Source organism: Euprymna scolopes, chromosome 10, assembly GCF_053919585.1.
Source record: "Euprymna scolopes isolate OS-2025 chromosome 10, ASM5391958v1, whole genome shotgun sequence".
Taxonomy (NCBI): Eukaryota; Metazoa; Mollusca; class Cephalopoda; order Sepiida; family Sepiolidae; genus Euprymna; species Euprymna scolopes.
The window spans coordinates 110912705-110933022 of NC_136491.1; the positions used below are offsets into that span (position 1 = coordinate 110912705).

A 20318-nucleotide genomic window follows, 5' to 3' on the forward strand; every position below is an offset into this window, starting at 1 on the left:
GAGTGTTATTTTTGTATTAGATCAATCAATGGACAATGTACTTGAGAATCTGGTTAAAAAAAAATACCTTCGCAAAGTGGGTCAAATAAATTATCAGAAATTTGATAAACAAAATGATATTCTCAAAAACGAAAAATATATTGTCATGAAGAACCATTTCAATCATGCTGAAGGATATAGGTATATGCAGACAGATATGTCAACATTTCTATGCTTCGCTAATAAATATGTTTTGAAATATAATATCCTGAAAATATATTTTCTTTTTATCACACTAGAAGATCATATCATATTTTGATTGTGATGTATATCAACTTAAAAGATTATCCTGGATAATATGTTTGCATTTAATATTCAAACAGATTGCCCATTCATTTGTATAACAAAAAATTCTAGATGAACTTGACTGATGACTAAATTAAATTCTAGTAAATTTTTTATCATTACTTCCATGGCAAGTGCTCGTCTGAGCTCCAATCTCTGGTCCCCCTAGCTAATCTTATCACGATAAACACCCGTCTAGCTGAAACAACTGTCAAAAATTTTCCCCACTCTTTATCTGTGCCAAAACCAAAACGTAGATTCCATGAACAAAGCTTCTTTCTTAGAAGTGCACGCCTGTGGAACTCTGTTCTGTTTGCCTGTTTCCCACCTGACTACAACCAGGATGTCTTTAAGTCCAACATAAACAAATTCTTGATGAACCGCCCCCCCACCCCCAAGTAAGACAATTTATCAAATCTCCAATACTAACGTACTGTACATGCAATAACCCTTATCCCGAGTGGCTTCCGGGCCTTGATAAGTGGTGACTACCTTGTAAAAAAAAAAAAAGAAAAAGTTTATTCCCAGTAAACTAATCCTATCAAATATGATCCCTAATAATTAGATTTTAACAAAGATGATCCCTAATAATTAGATTTTAACAAAGATGATCCCTAATAATTACATTTCTAGCAAACATTATCCCTTACAATTCAAACAAAGATGATTCCTAATAATTAAATAATTACAAAATAAAAAAAAAAAAAAAAAAAGATTCTTTCTGAAAAAATACTTACAAATCTTCCACCAATTCTGGGTCTCTTGTAATGGGTGCCTTTGTGCGTAGCAAAAACATGCAAAACAGTCCCAATGCACAGGCGCCTCCCAATCCAATGAAGAGGTGTGTTCTTTTTTCAGGTGTTATATTGGAATCTCCTCGTAATGTCATGTAAGAATAAAGGTTTCCCCAAAGCAAACTGGGAAATAAAACATGTAAAATATTTTTCAATTATACGTGAAGAATATAATATTTAAATTAAATTTATACATTCAAATGTGAAATTTTGAAACTGTAACATATATACAAATATTAAAGTAAATAATAATATAACTACATAAAAATATAAAGAAAGTAGTATAACAGACTCATCTAAACTCTATAAAAAAAATAGAATAGCTCTATAAATAATGCACATTTAATTACTTGAGTAAAAATCAATAACACGTTATGTATTATTTGGATTCTTCATCCTACTGTTCTCATCTTAAGTCTTATTTGCACAACATTTTGGTCGATATAACCTCCAACCTTCTTCAGGTGTATCTTGTCAAACTCAACTAATGTATATATATGTATGGAATACTTTGTCACTAGGATAAGCCGTTGTATGGTGGGGTTCTGTATACATATATATGATGAGATGAGTATTGGCTGAAGAGAGCTTGTTATAGGTATCTAAAACGGTTGCTAATTATCGGGTTTGAAACCGACGGTATCAATGAATTATCTCTAAAACTTTCTGTAAAGAAAATATAAATAATATGCTCTTATTTTCGAATTTTCTTTATAATTGAGCACTCTGCTGGATTTCTTTTTCCAAAAAAGAAAACTAATCGTCATTGGCCAAACTTGGGATACGAGTATACATTTTGCTCACCGACATTTCCTACAATGTGATTTCCTATTTGTGCACGGAAAAGGCGGCTGCAGCCACCACAGGGGATAGCAGAAGGGTTCACAGGTTGTTGGTCTCCAGTTTTTCCTCGGGCTCTTTTTGTTTCTTCTTTTTGTCTTCTGTTGTTTTCAAAGGTTTCAGTGCTTTCATACATTTTACTTCTCCAGCTCTCTCTGTTGGCTGCATTGACTTCCCAGTTGTTTGTATCAATTTTACTTGCTGTTTTGGTTGAGTAGATTTCAACTGATCTTTAAAACAGTGTTTTGGTGTGGGGTCTGGTTCTAATGGCCAGTTCTGAATAAAGAACTTGCTTAGGTAGGTGGTTGTCAAGCATTTGAGCAAGGTGTCCAGCCCAGCGTAAACAGTGTCTTATTATTGTGGCTTCTATGCTTTCCATCCCTGAGCGAAGGAGAACCTTGGTGTTCATCTTGCCACTTTATGCAGAAGATATCACGCAGTTTTGTTTGGTGAAAATTTTCTAACTTTTTCAGATCTCTTCTATAGAGTACCCAGGCCTCATAAGCATATAAAAGGGTTGAGATTACAATCGCTTTGTAGTTCATGAGTTTGGTAGATTCCATCAGTCCTTTATTGCTGAATACTCTTTTATATAGTTTTCCATATGATGCATGAGCAGCTCTGATTCTACTATCAATGTTTTCTCAGCTGTAGCATTTATTGATAGGATGCTGCCGAGATAAGTAAACTGCTCCACATTTTCTAGTTCCATTCCTGTATTGGTTATTTTATCTCCAGGAAGAATTTGATGTCCAGGACAAGGTTGGAGAAATACTTTGGTCTTGGCTATGTCAATGTTGACCCCATATTGCATATAAGCTTTTGAGAAGTTGTCTGCCAACGTAGATCTCCAATAGCATGGGCTAGGGTACAGTTGTCGTCGGCATATGGCAACTCAGTGATTCCTGTGTAGTTTATATATGTTCTGGACCTGAAGCGGGCAATATTAAAAAGACTGCCATCTAATCAGTATCGTAGTGCTATTCCAGGGTTGTTTTCTGGAATTTCATATAGCATTGCCACCAGATAAATAGAAGAAAATGTTGGGGTAAGCATACATCCTTGCTTTAGGCCACCTGTAATAGGGAAAGGGTCTGATAGGCCAGTTTGATGTTGTACTCGGCCCATCATTCCGACATGAAGGCCTTGGATAAGTGAGATGAGTTTAGTTGAATAGCTAAAGCGTTCAAGCATTTGCCACATAGCCGTCCTTGAGATGGAGTCAAATGCCTTTTCTAGATCATAGAATATCATGCCAAGGGCCTGTTGGTGTTCTTTGCATTTTTCCTGGGCTTGTCTTGTGCAGAAAATCATATCGATGGTGCCCCTATTAGGTCTGAACCACACTGGCTTTCAGGAAGAATGTCCTCCGATATGGTATGGAGGCGGTTAAGCAGGATTTTAGCAAGAACCTTCCCTATGATAGAAAGAAGGGGGATATTCCTCGTAGTTCCCGCACGCACCTTTGTCTCCTTTCTTAAAAATGGTGATGATATTAGCTCTTCCAGTCCGCAGGTATTTCTTTCTTCTTCCTTCCAGATACGACGAATTAGAAGATGGATTCAGGTTTGAAGTGGAAGCCCTCCATATTTAATCAGTTCCAGGAGAATATTATCTGGCTCTGGTGCTTTGAAGGGTTGGATGGATTTGAGAGCGGTTACAAATTCGTCTAAAGTTTGATTTTCAGACATCCAGAGCCGAACTGGGTACTGGGGAAAGTTTCTCAGGAAGTCTGGTGCCACTGTTGCATCATGGTTTAGTAGAACTGAGAGGTGTTCTCCCACTCTATATATATATATATATGTGTGTGTGTGTGTGTGTATCATAGTCATTTATATGACGTGTGTATATACATGTGTTCGTCTATGACTGTCTAACATTGTGATCGTCTATCTAGAGTTCATTGAGTGTGTATGTACATTTAAATACTGTTTATGATGGGACAAAAATGTACATAGATACCTTTACAACACAAAGGATGGATAACACTTATTTAGGGTTTCCATATCTGGCCAGTTGGGAAGATATCTGGTCTTTCGTTAGTCTTGTTTGACGGGAAGCTGCAATGGAAATTCTCCCCAAGTAATGACAGAGCCTTAGGTTTTATTTTCTGCAACTTTTTATTCCAGAGCGTTCATCCCCTTTTGGAAAGTTGCAATGCTGATTCTGACTATCACCATTTCTGACCCCCTCTACTCGGAGCCATCACAATCTGAGGATCATCTCTGTCCCTCTTACAACTCTGATCAACTCAACTAATTTCCAAATATCTAAAAAAGACAATTTCCCCTTCTAAATGACGTCATTAGTATACATTATTAAGATAATCACCTGATGTTTTTTACATGTCATTACTCATAAGTTATCTATGTTGTGATAACATTTTTAAGTTACATACCTAAACTAATGTAAATAAATATTTATTCTAAATACTTTGATTATTCTAAAACATTTTAGCTGACAAAACTTTTTGACTTGAATAATCATAATTGTCGATCAGCACACCTTTCGGTGTTGCCCTGTCAATATCTAACACGACATCACTAAAGCCAACAATGTGACTGCGAGATGCGAATGGCACATTCATACTCTGGCCTTACGAGAAAGATGTTCAAAAATGACTGAACCATGTGAACTCTATCCATCCACCTATACAGTTCGCAATTGAAAAGGAACATAAGAATAAATTATCATTTCTAGATGCACTAATAACTTGCACTGAATAGGAGTTTATGTCATTTGTATATCTAAACTTCAACTCTCGCCATCCATATGATATAAAGAAAAGAATCGTCTGTTGTTTTACAACACCAAGAAAAAGCAATATGCAATAACAGCAATACATATCAAGAGCAGATGGATAGTTTAAGAGAAACCATTCATCGAGATGACTATCCAGAGAGCATATCATCAATTCCAAGAAATCTGGACCAAACACCAAAGAACAGTACCCGAAAACTCACCACAGTTTGTATACCATACATAAAGGGCCTGTTGGAAAAAAATTCAAAGAATATGTAATCCATAGGACATCAGGACAGTATTCAGGAGTGATTTCATTCTCTGGAAACATCTTGTGCAAAAGCTCTACTTTATGAAAGAAAAAATTATGACTAACAACTGCGTGCATGAGATTCCATGTGAATGTGGAAAACTATACAAAGGTGAGACATGTAATGCTCTAAAAGTAAGAATAGAAAAACATTAAAAGGCCGTAAATAATGGAGAGATTTAAAAGTTGGGTATGGCTGATCACATATGCAGGGAAAAGGGAAGCTATCTGCCCTTACAGGATAAGGTATAAATTATACACAGAAGAACAAGAGTAAGATGCCTCAAAGAAGCAGGGCAACAATCAACTACTAAGCAAAACCATTAAGTTGGTAGTAGTAAAAAAAAAAATAGTAATAATATAGTAATAATACATAATAATAAATGGTGATATTTACATCTAGAAATAAAACAAGTTTAAAGCTCCTAAAATTCATACTAGAAAGGATCTCTTGTACAGTGGATAAAGTATTTCACTCTCCTGGAGTTTGAAGGTTCAATCCTGAGTGAAGGCAATACAAAAAATACAATTGCGAATTACTTAGCACTTCAGCTACCCCTGTAGATTAAATAATGCATTCCTGAATTCGACAAAAAGGTTTAGTGAAAGAGAAATCCTCCTTGACTGAGGCGATTTTTATCTTTGTTCCAATTTAGAGTGCCCCTTTTTTGGGAGTTGGATTTTTCCCGACATTAAAAATCGTCCCCATAAGTCATCAAATTTTATTCCTTTCATTATTTTCAATCCTCTCATAAGATTCATAAAACTAAGTAGTCGACTATGGTCGAGGGCGATCAAAAGGCTCCCTTTTCATTAACTGCCACACAGGACAGGACGCCACTTCATTCCCAGGATTGCTTCACTTACCCTTGATCCTTTCTTTTATAATGCAGAAAGTATAGCAAGGAGGCATTAAGCATCATTTATTTTTATTTATATTTTTTATTGCATTTTCACCCCAAACAAGGTATGTAGGGAGTTGAGCAGCAAGATGTCTGTTTACATTACACTTGAACTTCTGCATGTCAGTACAGTCGGGGAAGCGGGAATCCAGAAGGTAATTCCAAAGTCTAGCAGTGCTGGGGAAGAAACTGTTAGAGTAGAAGGCTTTCTGGCATTTGAGGATTTCTACTGTGCAGGGGTGGGATTTTGCTGCTTGTCAGGTTTGTCGAGGGTATTTACGTCGAGGGGGTACAAGGGCTTGTAGGCGTCGGAGCATATACTATTAAAATACTTGTAAAACAGAAGCAACATTTCGTCGATTGGAGAGAGGTTGAAGCCTAGCTGAAAGATTGGGACATTAGGTTGGTGACTCTCTTTTGAACCCTGTCTAGGAGTGAGAGACTAGTAGCAGATGCAACAGCTCAAATGTGACAACAATATTCCATACATGGGCAAATGGTGGCCTTGTAGAGGTACAGGATACTTTCAGGTATAAGTAACTTTCTAGCATGGTAGAAAGAACGCACCTTCTTTGCAGCAGCATGGCAATGCTCTTGATATGTCTGTTCCAACTCATGTTCCCTGTGAACATTAAGCCAAGGAATTTGTATGAAGTACTTTCAGGTAATGTATCATTAGTCATAGCTATTAGTGGTTGAGAAGTTTTTCTTGTAATTGTTTTGGCAGCATTGAATGTTACCATCCATTTTTGTCCCCATTCTACTACAGACTGAAGATCTTCCTCTAGGGTTTTCGCTATTGTTATAGATATGTGTTCATTCATTTCCCCCTCGTGCCTGCCATAGAGTGTGGTGTCATCAGCAAATATACCCATCTCAGAGACTATTTTATCAAGGAGATCATTTCATTTATGAATATCAGGAATAAAAAAGATCCAAGGATCTACCCCTAATGTACACCTACATTTATATCATATTGTTTTGACGTACATCGATCGAGGACAACCTGGACTATTCTGTTATTTAAGAAGGATTTAATTATGTTAAGTATTCGTTCAGTAATACCATATGATCTGATTTTCCTAAGAAAACCCTCATGCCATACCTGTTAAAAGCTTTAGATATATCTAGGATCCTACATTCCCCTGCTTTATCCAGTGCATGGTATATATGTTCAGAGATTACAGTTAGGATTTTTCAAGTCTTTAGTATGATCTGACCAAGGATTGAACCTTTGTCCCCCTGCCCATGAACAAACACTCTTACCATTGTGCCAAATAGGTCAATCAATATCAATAATATTCATCATCATTCTACTATCGATCTATCAAGCTCATTAACTTTTATTCTCGAATGACTTTTAATCTTGGTCATTCATGAGTAAATAAAAAAAAGAATGGACAATTATATGATATGTTTTTGAAACATCTTTGGGTGTATTATTTTTATACAAACTGTAAAAGAGCCCAAAAGATTCTGCTAATTTTTGAAGCTTGGTTGGCAGTAAAGTACTTATTAGATTGGACACACTTTTTGTTTCTTGCATCTTCTTTGCAGCAGCCTTGGTAATGTCTTCAATGTATTTGTTCCAGAAAACAAAAGAAATAAGAGATAATTGGACATACTTTTTCTTCAATTTAATATTTAGGTGTATCCTACAATAATTAACACCTAATATTGCTAAGTCATTAGCAAAATGAAGATATCCACAAAGAAGCCACATAAAGAGAAGTCACTATTCAAAAACAGATAATAAAACAGATTTCATAGTTGGGTGCTCACTACACTGTCATGATTGTCCTACATGCTGTACCGGACTAAAGTTGTCCGTCAATCCACCAGTCAGTCTTGCAATGAAGTCTTTACACCAAGCAAAACCAGAAGTCTGGCTTGTAAAAAAAAAATAATAGATGTTTATTATTTTTGTAAGTTTATAAAATATACCTGTCTACTTGGTTGAAAGGAAGACCCCTGCCTGATCATACCAAAACACAAAAAAACCTATTACAGAGTCCTCTAGCGATCAGACCAAACACAAAAGACCTATTACAGAGTCCTTTAGCGAAGAGAAGCACACTGCCTGACAGCCCTTTCTCATGCCTGACTGATTCTGGCTTTTTGTTAGTGGTCATTGTTCAGCTACCCAGAAGAAACATACACTGAAGATAAGATCTAGGACTGCCTTTATTCATAGAGATTTTCCAGCGTTACTTTCCCATTAAATACAGCATTTATTTTTTCTTCAAAGAGAATATCTCTTGAGTGGTCTGACTCTGGTCAGAACTATTTTCAGTTCTCATTGCCCCCACCTCTTCCCTTCGCCAAGCAACATCCGCCATTTTCATGCACTAGGAAAATATGCTGCATTGCACATGTTTACACTTTCTCCATTTTTATTCTCGAGAATGATCATAATCCCTCACAATCATGCCATAAAAAAAGGATGCTACTTTGTTTAAGTTGAGCAAAATCAAATGCTATTAACTGATATAAATATTATTGGGATCAATTAGGTTTCAAGGACCCCAGAATATAAGAAAATTGAAAGAGATGACTTCCAGTTTAAACCAGTTTTTTTTTTTTCGGTTGAACTGTGCACGCTCTAAACAAATGATTATTGTACGGCATAATCACGTTGGCATGCCGGTTCTCATCAGATCACCGAAGTTAAGCAATATTGAACCTGACTAGTATCAGATGGGTGACTATTTGAGAATTCTAGGTGCTGTATGTGCTCTTTGCTTATCTCAGCATTGTTTCAAGTCATTCTGAGCTTCCACTTGCTACTGGTATTTAAACAACACCAACTCTTGCCACAAAAATTCCACACGCAGGCATCCTTATAATGGGTAGCCATAGTCTGTCAAGACTGAAGGAAGCTACTATAAACAAATGAATAATAAACCGACAATTTAGGACATTTAAAATGTACACAACCCCAAAAAATAGAATCTTAGGTTTTGACAAATAAGGACAATGATTTGTTTGTTTATTAAAACATTTTGTAAAAAACAAAAAATGCACCAAAAAAATAAATATTTAGTATCGACATTTTTCTTAAAATATTCTTATGGAAAACAAACAACTCGCGTTTATGATCCGTTTGCTTAGGGTGTGCAAAAGTCAATTGCATAATTTCAGGGATCTTTAAAACTTAATTGATTGTAATATTGTTCAAAAGCAAGAGAAAAAAAAATACATTTAAAAAAAAAAATAATCAACAATATATGTTGTTAAACCATCTGTGTTGGCTGGTGTATGCTTTACCTGAACTGTAAAAGAGCCCAAAAGATTCCACTGTTTCTTGCCATTGTCTGAGAGTTAGAATTCTGGGTAAGGAAAGTCCCCTGACCTGTCCAAATTACTGTAAAAATAAAACATAAAGTGAGATGAATGGACATTTTGAATTAATCATCTGGCAGACTTTGCTTCAGTATTTTCCAAATGCTGATGTAATGCTGGAAGATGCAGACAGAAAAGTTGTCAGAGATTGGGTTGTTCTTTTAAAACTTTTATTTGATGATGTTATGCATGTGATGGTCTGGTAGTTATAATTCAAATGTTTGACATGTGAACGTGAGGCATGTTTTTGAATTTTTTTCCTGAAGAAAATGAATTTACAGAGGGTTTAATAATAGCTAGAAAAAAAATGATCCTCATGAGCCAAAAGAAAACAATTTTAAAACTAGGGATGCAAGTAGGGAATAACAAAGAAATCTGAAATCAAGATTTCAATTGCTCAACCTAGAGGGCTACAACCTCCCATCCACCTCATGTTTTTCTGAAACAACTTATCCTCAAGTAGCTTCCAGACTTTGATAAGAAGTGACTCCCTTGTAAAAAAAAAAAAAAAAAAAAACTCCAATCAGTTTTAACTAAGTAAAAATTAAGATATTAGAGGAAGGGGACAGGAAGTGATTTTTGATTAAACAGAAGACATTTAACTTCCCTAAACTCTTCATAAATTATTTGAAGTAATAGTATTCATTGCAAAACTTACATTTTCAGTTTTCAGAGAGAACTGTTAAATGAGAGAAAAGGAAGGCATGGCAAGACAGATAGAGGAAAAGAAAGTGAAAAAGTACAGAAATAGAGAGAAAGAAATAAAATCCAGCCCAATATCAACAAAAAATAAGGTATGGTTTTAGTGATTTAGCAGAAATCAGCATTATTTACATATTTTGTTGTTATTTTTTTAAAGCAGATTTAACCACATCTATAAGAGGCTAAGCCTTAATCTACTTTTTTCTGGATAAAAAAAAAAAAATCAGACTTCCACTAAAAGAAAATTCTCATTTGAAAATGACCCCCATTTCTGAAAAAAAAAAAAGAAAAAAAAAAAGAAAGTAGAACCAATTCTAAAAATATATTCAAAAGAAACAAAAAAAATCTTACTTGCAGCACCAAATCCAAGAATAGAAGATGCAAGATAAAGCAGCCACTCCATTGGTTTTAGGAATTGCAGAATAAATAAACTATAAAACAAAAAAGAAAATGTGTTTAGTAGAACAAAAATCATTGTCTTCATGAGTTAAAGAATTTATATTTTAGAAAAGAAAATTAATTAAATATAAATTATTTCAAATTTTAAAATTATAAATAATAAACTTGAAAACAACATGTTATAGTCAACTGGGAAGCAGCTCCACAGTTCCACAGACGGACAGTTCTAGGAAAGAAACTTTGCTTATGAAATATTTGTTTAGTTTTAGGCACAGATAAAGAGTAAGTAAAATTGTTGACAGTTGCTGCTAGATGAGTATTTGTCATGCATGTTTTGCAGAGGGAGATCTAAATAGAAGCTCAGTCGAGTACCTTCCATAAAAATTGATTGCATAAAAGTAGGCTGCGGGGAGAACACAGACAGACAATTGTAGGAGAATCCTTGACGACTGTTGTTGTATGGTACTGAGTCACTTTGCTTTCTTACCTTTTTCCCCCTTCCTTTTTGTGTTACAATGTTGAAATACAAAAGCTGTTTTGTACAGAAACTGATTTTAGCAATAGTTGGAGGTTCGTATCCTTGTGATGCCATATTATCCCCCACCCAACAATACCTCTGTCTCCAATGTTGTGTGCTGTGGATTTTTTTTCCTTCTCATTCTGGTTGTGTAATCATCTCTCACACATTGGCGATTGCCGAGAGTCCACTGTGTCTCACAAATATATAAAAAAAAAAGATAAAACAACCCAAATAAAAACACATACTCCAAAACATTCTGGAAAATTTCAATGTCGAGTCCAAGTTTGTCAGCTGATTGATCAATTAATTTCCCCATCTGCTCTGAGCTGCAACTTGTGCTTAACTGTAATTCTCCAAACTTTCTCGAGGGACTTCCAACAATCCCAAACTGGATGTGTCCTCAACTCATAACTGTCGTCAACTATTGTGAACAGTCATAAAACTGTCACTTCTAAAACAAGTCTAAAATATTCTTTGTTGATATTTGTTGTAGCTAGATGAGTATTTGTCACGCATGTTTTGCAGAGGGAGACATAGAAGCTCAGTCGAGCACCTGCCATAAAAATGGTGATAGAGCAGAAATAAACTCGTAACAGCTCTTCTGTTAGAAACGAGTAGTAGGGAGAAAGAAAGGAGATCGCTCACTAGATTTCGAAGCCAGTTTTATACCCTGTCAAGGGAAGAAAGTAGCTCCACCCCAAATGTGGCAACAATATTCCTGTGGACCACACATACTTCCTGATTGACAACTGTTGCCACCAACCCTAGCATCGTTTCCGCAGTCTTTTCTTTTGTCTTCTCTTCTCATTCTGACTGTGTTGTCGTTATCTCTCATGGCTCACACAAATATAAAACAAAAGAACATACAAACTCCGACACTTTTTGCAAATATTAATTGTACTCTGGATGTGTGTGTGACATCATCGACTCTGGACGCTAAGGTTCACATTTACATTTACTGTCAGGACTGTGCTCGTCTGTCAGTTGATCAATTTACTTTTCGATCTTTTTCGAGCTACAACTTGCTTTACTATGTCCAGCTTGAAGCTCTCCTTAACTGAACTGCCATCAACCATCACAGGCCTGGAATATTGCAGTGCCCAAGAATTTTATGCCATGTCTGTAAATTCAAAAAGGGGGAAGGGACATAGTATTGTGAAAGAGAGTAAGGGTTTTTTTTTTTTTTATAACGTCATATAGCCGTTAATATATTTAAAAAGATATGATGCAGTTCATATTCTGTTTTGAACAAATATGTACGATATAATTTAAATATGGATGTGTAACTGAAATGAAATGAGTGTGTTTTTGTTATGTAATTTATTGACTGATTACATGTATTAATTATTATAGGTGGTGTTTTCTATAGTGTGAGAGAATTAACCCATGTCTAAAATTATGTTATATATATATATATATATATATATATATATATATATATATAGAGAGAGAGAGAGAGAGAGAGATGGCTCACCACTACTAACAGAGAAGACATGAATAACACAAACAACCTCCTCTCTATAAAGTTAAAAAATGAACTCTTTTGAAAGAGACTTGATGGATATAATTTCCCCAAGATACGTTTCACATGACACAAAAGAAACCTATTCTTTGGCTTACAAAAACCTTAAATCAGATAAGACCAAAAACATTTGTAAAATTAAGCAAAACAAAAAAAACAAACACGGACAACTAGCAATAAATAACATCACTAACAAATATCAGTCAGCATCAGATATCAATGAAGAAGTAATGAATCTAGTAGCAAGACTTATGATTGACTACAGAGCCAACCAATTGGCACAAAAGAGGACTTCCTCGCCTTGAGAGTTCACAAACCTCATTTTAGAAGTAGACACCCATGTAGGCACATAAATCTAGCCACAAACGAAATGGGTTAACCTAGTGTGTATATAATTAGAAAAATAGACACATTAAAAAAACACACATATACAGGCTGGAACAATAAATTTGTCACACTAATAAAAACAACACTACAGCTTTATTTTCAAACTTTTATTTTAAAAAATCAATTCAAGTGACATGATTATGCAGTAAAGCTAACATCTATTCAATGTAGCCGCCTTCAGCCTCAATCACTGTCTTTAATACAAGCCCGAAACTGGAAGCATGCCTTTTCCACAAGCGCTGGAAAAAGCTAGCTGAATACTCGACGGATGGCAGCAATCAGCCTAGCTTTGGTGTTGTGGGAAGTCATATTGGTGATGTTCTCAATGTATGGCCAAATGAAGTAGTCCAGTAGGTTCAGGTCAGGGAAGGAGGTGGGGGCAATGAGAGAAGGGTACAAAGTCATAGCATTCCTTATGAAACCGTGCCTGGGTCTCTTTAGACTTGTGGGCCAGTGCAATATCTTGCTGCCACACTCAGGATCTACCAGTGGCCACCCGATTGCACCAGAGGATCATCACACTCTTCAGCACATCCAGATACACTTTGGTGTTGACTTTCAAGCCGACTTTGAAGATGTGAGGTGGCATGATGTGGCCCTCACTGTGTATTGTGGCCCTCACCTGAACCCACACCAAAGATCATAACTATGGCCGGTCACGGTTATGGTCTTTGATATGGTTTCAAGTGAGGGCCCTCAAGCATTGAACTGTCCAGATTTGCATTTTGAGAGTGCTGGCAATGGTCCTGTTGTCATAACTTGGATCAGTAGAACGCATGAGTTGTACAGTGGTGCATCTCCAATCTTGGTCGTTGAACATTGTGTCACTTTTAGATATGATAGGAGGCTCCTATCAGTCTTGGGATTTGTACACAACTGGCCAACTAGTAGATGGTCTGCAACAAAAAAAGAAAACCAATTTTCATCAAACAGAAATGGAATCAAGTTGTCTTTTCTAGGGCAACAATTTTATTTTTCCACTCTGTATAAAACTTTGGATCAACTCCTAAGTGAGAATTGACTGGTTCAAAGCCATCTATAATATAAATTTCACCCATGTGTGTGTGTAAATGTACGTTTGTATGTCTCGCTCAAACTTTTATCAGCCGCATCAAACCTAGTCAAAACAGGTACCATCTGAAAGACCAATCCTTTGGATGAATAATATTTTAAAATTAAAAAAAAAAGATTATGTGGTGATCAACTGGACCATTTCTTGTAAGGTTTGGTTACATTTTGCATTGAGATTTTTGCAAGTCACATGCATATCAAACTGAATGTATGTTTAAAAAACGTTATTTTGGAGGGTCACGATGTCATAAGTTGTCATGGCTGTGACTGCTAGCAGATTAGTTTTTTCCCTTTTCCTCTTTCACGTTTCAGTTAATTTTTTTTTTTTTTTACGGTCATCTGCTACTATTTTGATTGAAAAAAAAGTTGTTTTGATTCATTTATTTTTTTAGGGGGAGGGTTTCAGCATACGGGCTGTCAAAAATTTTTCTGTTCTTTTCTGGGGGTTGCTCAATATACTTAGTATAGCAGCTGTGTTTAAACCAAACTTCATGTCCACCCAGACAACGCTGGGTTTCCATACTAGTTCTTTAAGAATAATATTGATTCACACAATTCGACATTACAGATTTCTATTCCTTCATCAACAGAGAGATTCTCAACAAAACCTTAAATTTTGCTAAAAACTTCATGGAAATCAGCAAAATTCTCCTCTTTTTTAATAATAAGACATTCTGTGCAGATACAGGTGAAGTAGGTCAGAGGTTGCATCAACTGAAACGTTGTATATAATAACACTCAAGATGAGAACAGTAGAACATATTATCAATCCTCATCTCAAAAATTCAGAAACAATAAGAAATGGGTTTGAAAATCCAACTCTGAAGATGACTTCAATGTGCTGACGAGAGCCTACAACAATGCAAATGTGTGCAATTTGATCTTATATTTCCTACAAACTAAGTTCCCTAACCAAGAGTTCAGGTTTTACCAGGATGCTGGACTATGTCTCTTCTGCAACAACAATGGTCAAGAATTCAATGGAATAAGAAAGCAACCGACATCATTCCTAAAAAAATTAAAATTCAAGATCACCATTGATATCAACCTCACTATTAAGTGGACTTTACAGACGCACCTATAAAGCATGACCTAATTAACAACTCCACTAGACTATACCATAAACCCACCAAACAACACAGACATAATAGAAATAGAAACATTATTTGGCCCCCCATTCCCTCACTCTTAAATATAACATAGGTAAACAATTCCTCCAATCAATAGATAACTATCATCTAATAAGCTTCATAAATTATTCAATAGAAACATGATCAAAACAAATTATTCTTGCTATTCCTCTGCAGAATTCATACCAGCCTCAAAACCCACAACTCCCATCAATCCCCTTAAATCCTGCTTCTCATGTAGAAGGGAAGTTTTCTCCCTAAGAGGAGGTTGCACAATGAGATCTTTAGTGTATGAAGCCAAAGTCATATCCAGTTTAAGCTCCAAGAAGGAAGAAATTTACATTGGAATGACTCAAGGAACTTTCAAACTCTTTTAATCAAAATGAGCAAGAAACCAATCTTCTTTTTCCTTTGGCTATTCCCCACCCTGATGCCTCTGTTCAGTCTCGAAAGACAAAGGATACCCCTTGTAGGGGCAGCTGCGCATGTAATTGTGAGGCAAGGATTGCACAATCCCAACCCAAACCTCTCCTGAATCGGCACTGTTTGAGTCCAGTGGCAAGGAAAAGTCCAGGACAACTGGAAACAATGCCAAGATAAGCGGAGAGCACATACAGCATCTGGAAGTTTCAAATGGTCACCCATTTAGTACTGACCAGGTTCAATGTTGCTTAACTTTAGTGATCCAGTGGGAACCAGTGTATCAACGTGATTATGCCGTACTTGGCTATCCATAGATATTTCAAACCTCACATCATAATGCTCATTTCGGTGTTTAAACAGAATCGTTGTTGGAAAAAAATGGATTTTCTTCACTTATTTCTTAAGATGAAGATGACTTAAGTTTTCCAGTTAAATAATTTAATCTTAAAAAAAAAAAAACTATTTGTCTTTGAATCAACTTCCTATGAATATAATTTTATTTTATGAAGATATAAAAACTAAGTAAACGGAAACAATTAAGCTCTGATGTACACATTTTTAAGGAACGCATAAAGTGATGATGCATTAGGATTCTATGATACATTTTGGAGGTTCCTAACGTATATATATATATATATATATACATACATACATACATACATTAGATTTCTAAAGAAATCACAATGTAAACATGTATGCACCAATAACGTTTGTAAAAATAAATAAATATACTATAATTATGCTCTGCTTGTCACTGAGCACTTTTTGATAACCACCAGCGTTTCATTGGATTTATATCTAGGAAACTACAGCAATAAAATTATTATATATTTCTTTTAATTCTAAGATACTAGAAGCAACTAAATTTATTAGTTTACTTTTGATTTCGGTTGTGTATTTGAAGGAAAAAGGAGGAGGAGGAGGGACTAGTCTGAGGTTTTATTACAGAACTTTGTCTAATACTGTCACCCTTATTATTTGTGTATTTTATGGAAAGTAGGTCAAGGACATAAATGAAATTTGAATTAAGAAACTCCTAGTTACCTTCCCTTCTATTCTTTAGCCAAACATGCAGCTTACCACATCTTTGAAAATGGTTCCTTTCTTTTTTTTTTTTTTTTTTTAACACCCCAATGCCGCCTCTCTCCCCCTCACCTTGCAGTTTCGGGTGGAGAAGACAAGGAATGTTCTACATTTAGTATACAAATATAGCATAAGATAAAAAGGGGGGGAAAGTGATTAAACAGCTTAAGAAAGGAAAAATTAAAACGTCTGGCAAAAAGCAAAGTCTATAGACCTGGAGAGTTTCTTTCAATTTATTTAAGACTAGCAAGATTACCAGGTGTTATTGAAAAAAAGAATGAATGAAACAATTAGCATTGGAAAGTTTTGCGGGGGGGGGGGTAATTTTTACCCTTTCATGACACTCCTAACATTAAAAGGACAGTCCTCTGGTACTACCAGAATAGGTTGTCTGAAAGACATCAGCTTCATGACTTAAATGCACCAAATGGTATTGTTTTTTTTCTTTTTCCCTTTCAAAACTCAATCATGTTCTGCAAAGCCAAAAACAATTTTTCTCTACAAAACAAAACCAAACATCATGAATAAATATTTGAAGCTCTAAAGAACTTGAAGCATAAAAACTTTTTTCCAAAATTAAACAACCTGAAAAAAAAAAAAAAAAAAGTTGATATGCCATAAAACAAAACAACCAAAGATTTCTCCATACTAAATTTAGTACAATTCTAGCGAATACTTTTGGAGGCTATAAGTGTTTATTATTGATCAAAATGATATTACTAATGCATATCAATATAGTAGTAATAGCATTTTAATCTACCTTTACATGAAAAACTTGGCATACCAATGGTTCTTCATGCTAAAATTAGTGCAATTCAAACTCATAGATTTAGAAACTCTAAGCGTTTATTGCTTTCAGTAAGAGAGGGTTATCGTTTTCAACTTAATCCTTATATCACTTGAATAAGCTTCACAACAAATTTTTGTGCATTTCCGCAGCATATAATTGACAAAAAACTGTTCAATTATAGCATAGATGACCAGCAGAGCAACTCAGTGTTGCCCAAATATCTCTATATAAAGTTACATATGTGTATATATTTGTATGTTTATATGTGCAGGATTTACTTTTAAACTAATTCACTGATCATTATGAATTTCGGAACACAACTAATACGTATAAGGGCGATGTTTAAAAAAAAATAAATAAAAACACAAAGGTTTTGTTTGGCACCTAGTGATTTACTTAATTTTCCTAGAAAATGCTGGTGATAACGCAGCCCATATTCTGCATAAGGACCAGAAATTCTGCTGAATAAATAATGATTGATTATTGCAATGACAAGCTAGCAGATTATTTTTTTGGAGAGGTGGGGGGAGGACTCTAACATTACAAGAAAATGAACCTTCAAGATGAAAAAAAAAAGAAAAGAAAATGTGCATTTTTTTTACAGTTTCATTTAACCGAGTGCAAAAAATTATACAGTTTTTTCATGCATTAGAATTTTGGCAGTAAGTTCTATGTATCTTTTTAGTAATCTGCACACAACTTCGCAAATTTAATTGTGATGTTAGGCTGTACAAGGTGTTAACTTCTGTCAAAATCGCCTGTTCCTTCTTTCATTGGATTTATTTGATTATCGATACTTATTGAAGACATGCAATACACAACATATCTAAGAACACTGCCAGATACATTAAGTGCATTTGTGTGAAATTTCATAAAAATCAGCTGAGCCATTTCAGAGTCCGTAGGAATATACTCACACAAAGTTCCTGCTATACAATACTAGACTTATATAAATATATATTGTTTAATTTTACTTTGGCTGAAGTTCTCAGAAATCAAAGGGCCCTCCCTTCTTGGGGCTAACACTGGATCCCTATATGAAATGCATAGATATTCTAATATTTCATTAAAATTCTCCTTTATCTTGAAAAAATTGAGTTGCTAAAGAAGTTGAGAACATAATTTTCCGCTACCCCAATTGACCATTTAAATATGTTATAGTGTATCTTTTTAGTGGTCTCTTGGTCTTACTGAATTCCAAGACGAGAATTCATTTAGTCTGGTGAAGTGTCCAGCTTTGTGTTGTTACTTGAGGCAATATCACTTGGAGAAGGTGCACCATTCCTCATAAAAGTCAGTGTGGGCTATCCATCCCACGGAGATCCTATTTTAACCGCGAATACGAAATGTTATTTTGAATATTTAGTCAGGGTTTACTTGTAGGGAAAAGTATCCTCATGCGAGGGTATCCAGACAAACTCCTGTACAGAGAAACCTTAGACACTCGAGGATAATGTCTACTAGACATTCAAGCTCCCTTAGGCATTGTGAAAATGTACATTTTTGTGAATATTTTCTACTCTTTGTGTATGCCAACCGTTTTTAAAGCAAAAGTCCTATGTTTGTTAAACTATGTTTGTTAAATTATAACAACAGAGCATATATAAATAAATAACAGTTTTGCTATATTCCAAAGTTCAAGGATTTATTCAACTTACCAATAAGTTTTTTTTTTCCTAAATAAAAATAAAACTTGCATTTTATAGATCTGTTTCATTCACAGGAAACAATCAACATTTGTATGCCAACATTGGATATTTCCTTCCATGGAATCATCAGAAAAAAAAAAACAAAGTTCTCAAAGAGAAAAATGCATGATCATGAAATATGTAAAATTCAGGAACAACAAAAATTACTCATGTTGACCCAGACCCAGCCGGTGGCCATTCTGATATAAGAAATTTCACACTAAATATTTTTAGGAAGTACATAGATTACTATCCATGAAAAAGGAAAAATAAAAATTTAAAAAAAACTTAGCCAGATAAATTGTTTTCCCACTCGAGTTGCGTATGCAACCAATTCCTACTCAAGTTGTGTACATAACCATTTTCGACTCAAATCATATAATAAAATGGTTCCTATGTAAATTAATAGAGAATAGTTAAAATGATAATGAGTAACATCTTAAATCAAATATTTTTGGAATATTAATTTTGACATGTGAAAAAAAAAAAGAATTATGTTGTAAAACATGTTTTATATATATTTGAAGTGTGTTAAATAAACATCATAGTAGTAGTAGTGATGTTCTAATGTTCACTGTGACAAGAATCAAAGCAGCTCATAACAATGGAGCTCAAAGGTGTGTGAATCCTTTCAAATAAATGATTTACATTAATGCTTCCAATGGTTAACTTATTGGTAAACAGAGTCCTAGAGTCAAATTATTTTAAAAGCAAGTTCCAGTTATGTCAGTTAAAAACTGATGCTTCATCATCCTACATTCAAAATTTAAAAAAGCTGAACTACAAATTAAAAAAAGCTGAATCTCAATTTCCTATTATTTAATTAATTTTGTTTTTTATTTTTTTAGATATGTCCAAGCACTTTAAGCCCGGCAGTTTGTAACCATTTGTGCTTGAGATAGAGTTTTCAGTGATAAAACACATTTTGAAAGAAATAGCATTTTCATTGTTACTGGCGAATTGAATAAATGCATATAAAAATATCTGTTCACGTATACAGTGTGAAATGATAAAATTGTCACCCTAGAAAAGACGACATGATTCCATTTTCATTTGATGAAAACCAGTTTTCTTTTTTGTTGCAGACCATCTACTAGTTGGCTATTTGTGTACAATCCCAAAAGCAATAAAAGTCTTCTATCATGTCTGAAAGTGACACAATATTTTATGATGAGATCAGAGATGCAGCGCTGTACAACTCATGCTCTACCGATCTAAGTTATGGCAACAGGACCATTGCCAGCACCCTCAAAATGCAAATCCAGAGAGTTCAACACTTGAGAGCACAGCTCAACACATGGGATGACTCACGGTTATGGTCTTTGGTGTGGCTACAAGTGAGGGCTAGA

General features: G+C 34.9%; 1 protein-coding gene across 4 annotated transcripts in view; it reads right to left on the bottom strand.

The window, feature by feature from the left end:
- LOC145286201 (UNC93-like protein MFSD11) overlaps nt 1-20318 on the bottom strand; it is a 182052-nt gene that overhangs the window by 57576 nt on the left and 104158 nt on the right. For all 4 annotated transcript variants that reach the window (XM_080134998.1, XM_080134999.1, XM_080134997.1 and 1 more), the window contains exons 4-6: nt 10308-10387; nt 9180-9276; nt 1062-1241 (exon numbers count right to left, since the gene is read on the bottom strand). In XM_080134998.1, coding sequence (XP_079991124.1) covers nt 1062-1241; nt 9180-9276; nt 10308-10387 — 357 coding nt within the window. The remainder of the gene's footprint in view (nt 1-1061; nt 1242-9179; nt 9277-10307; nt 10388-20318) is intronic.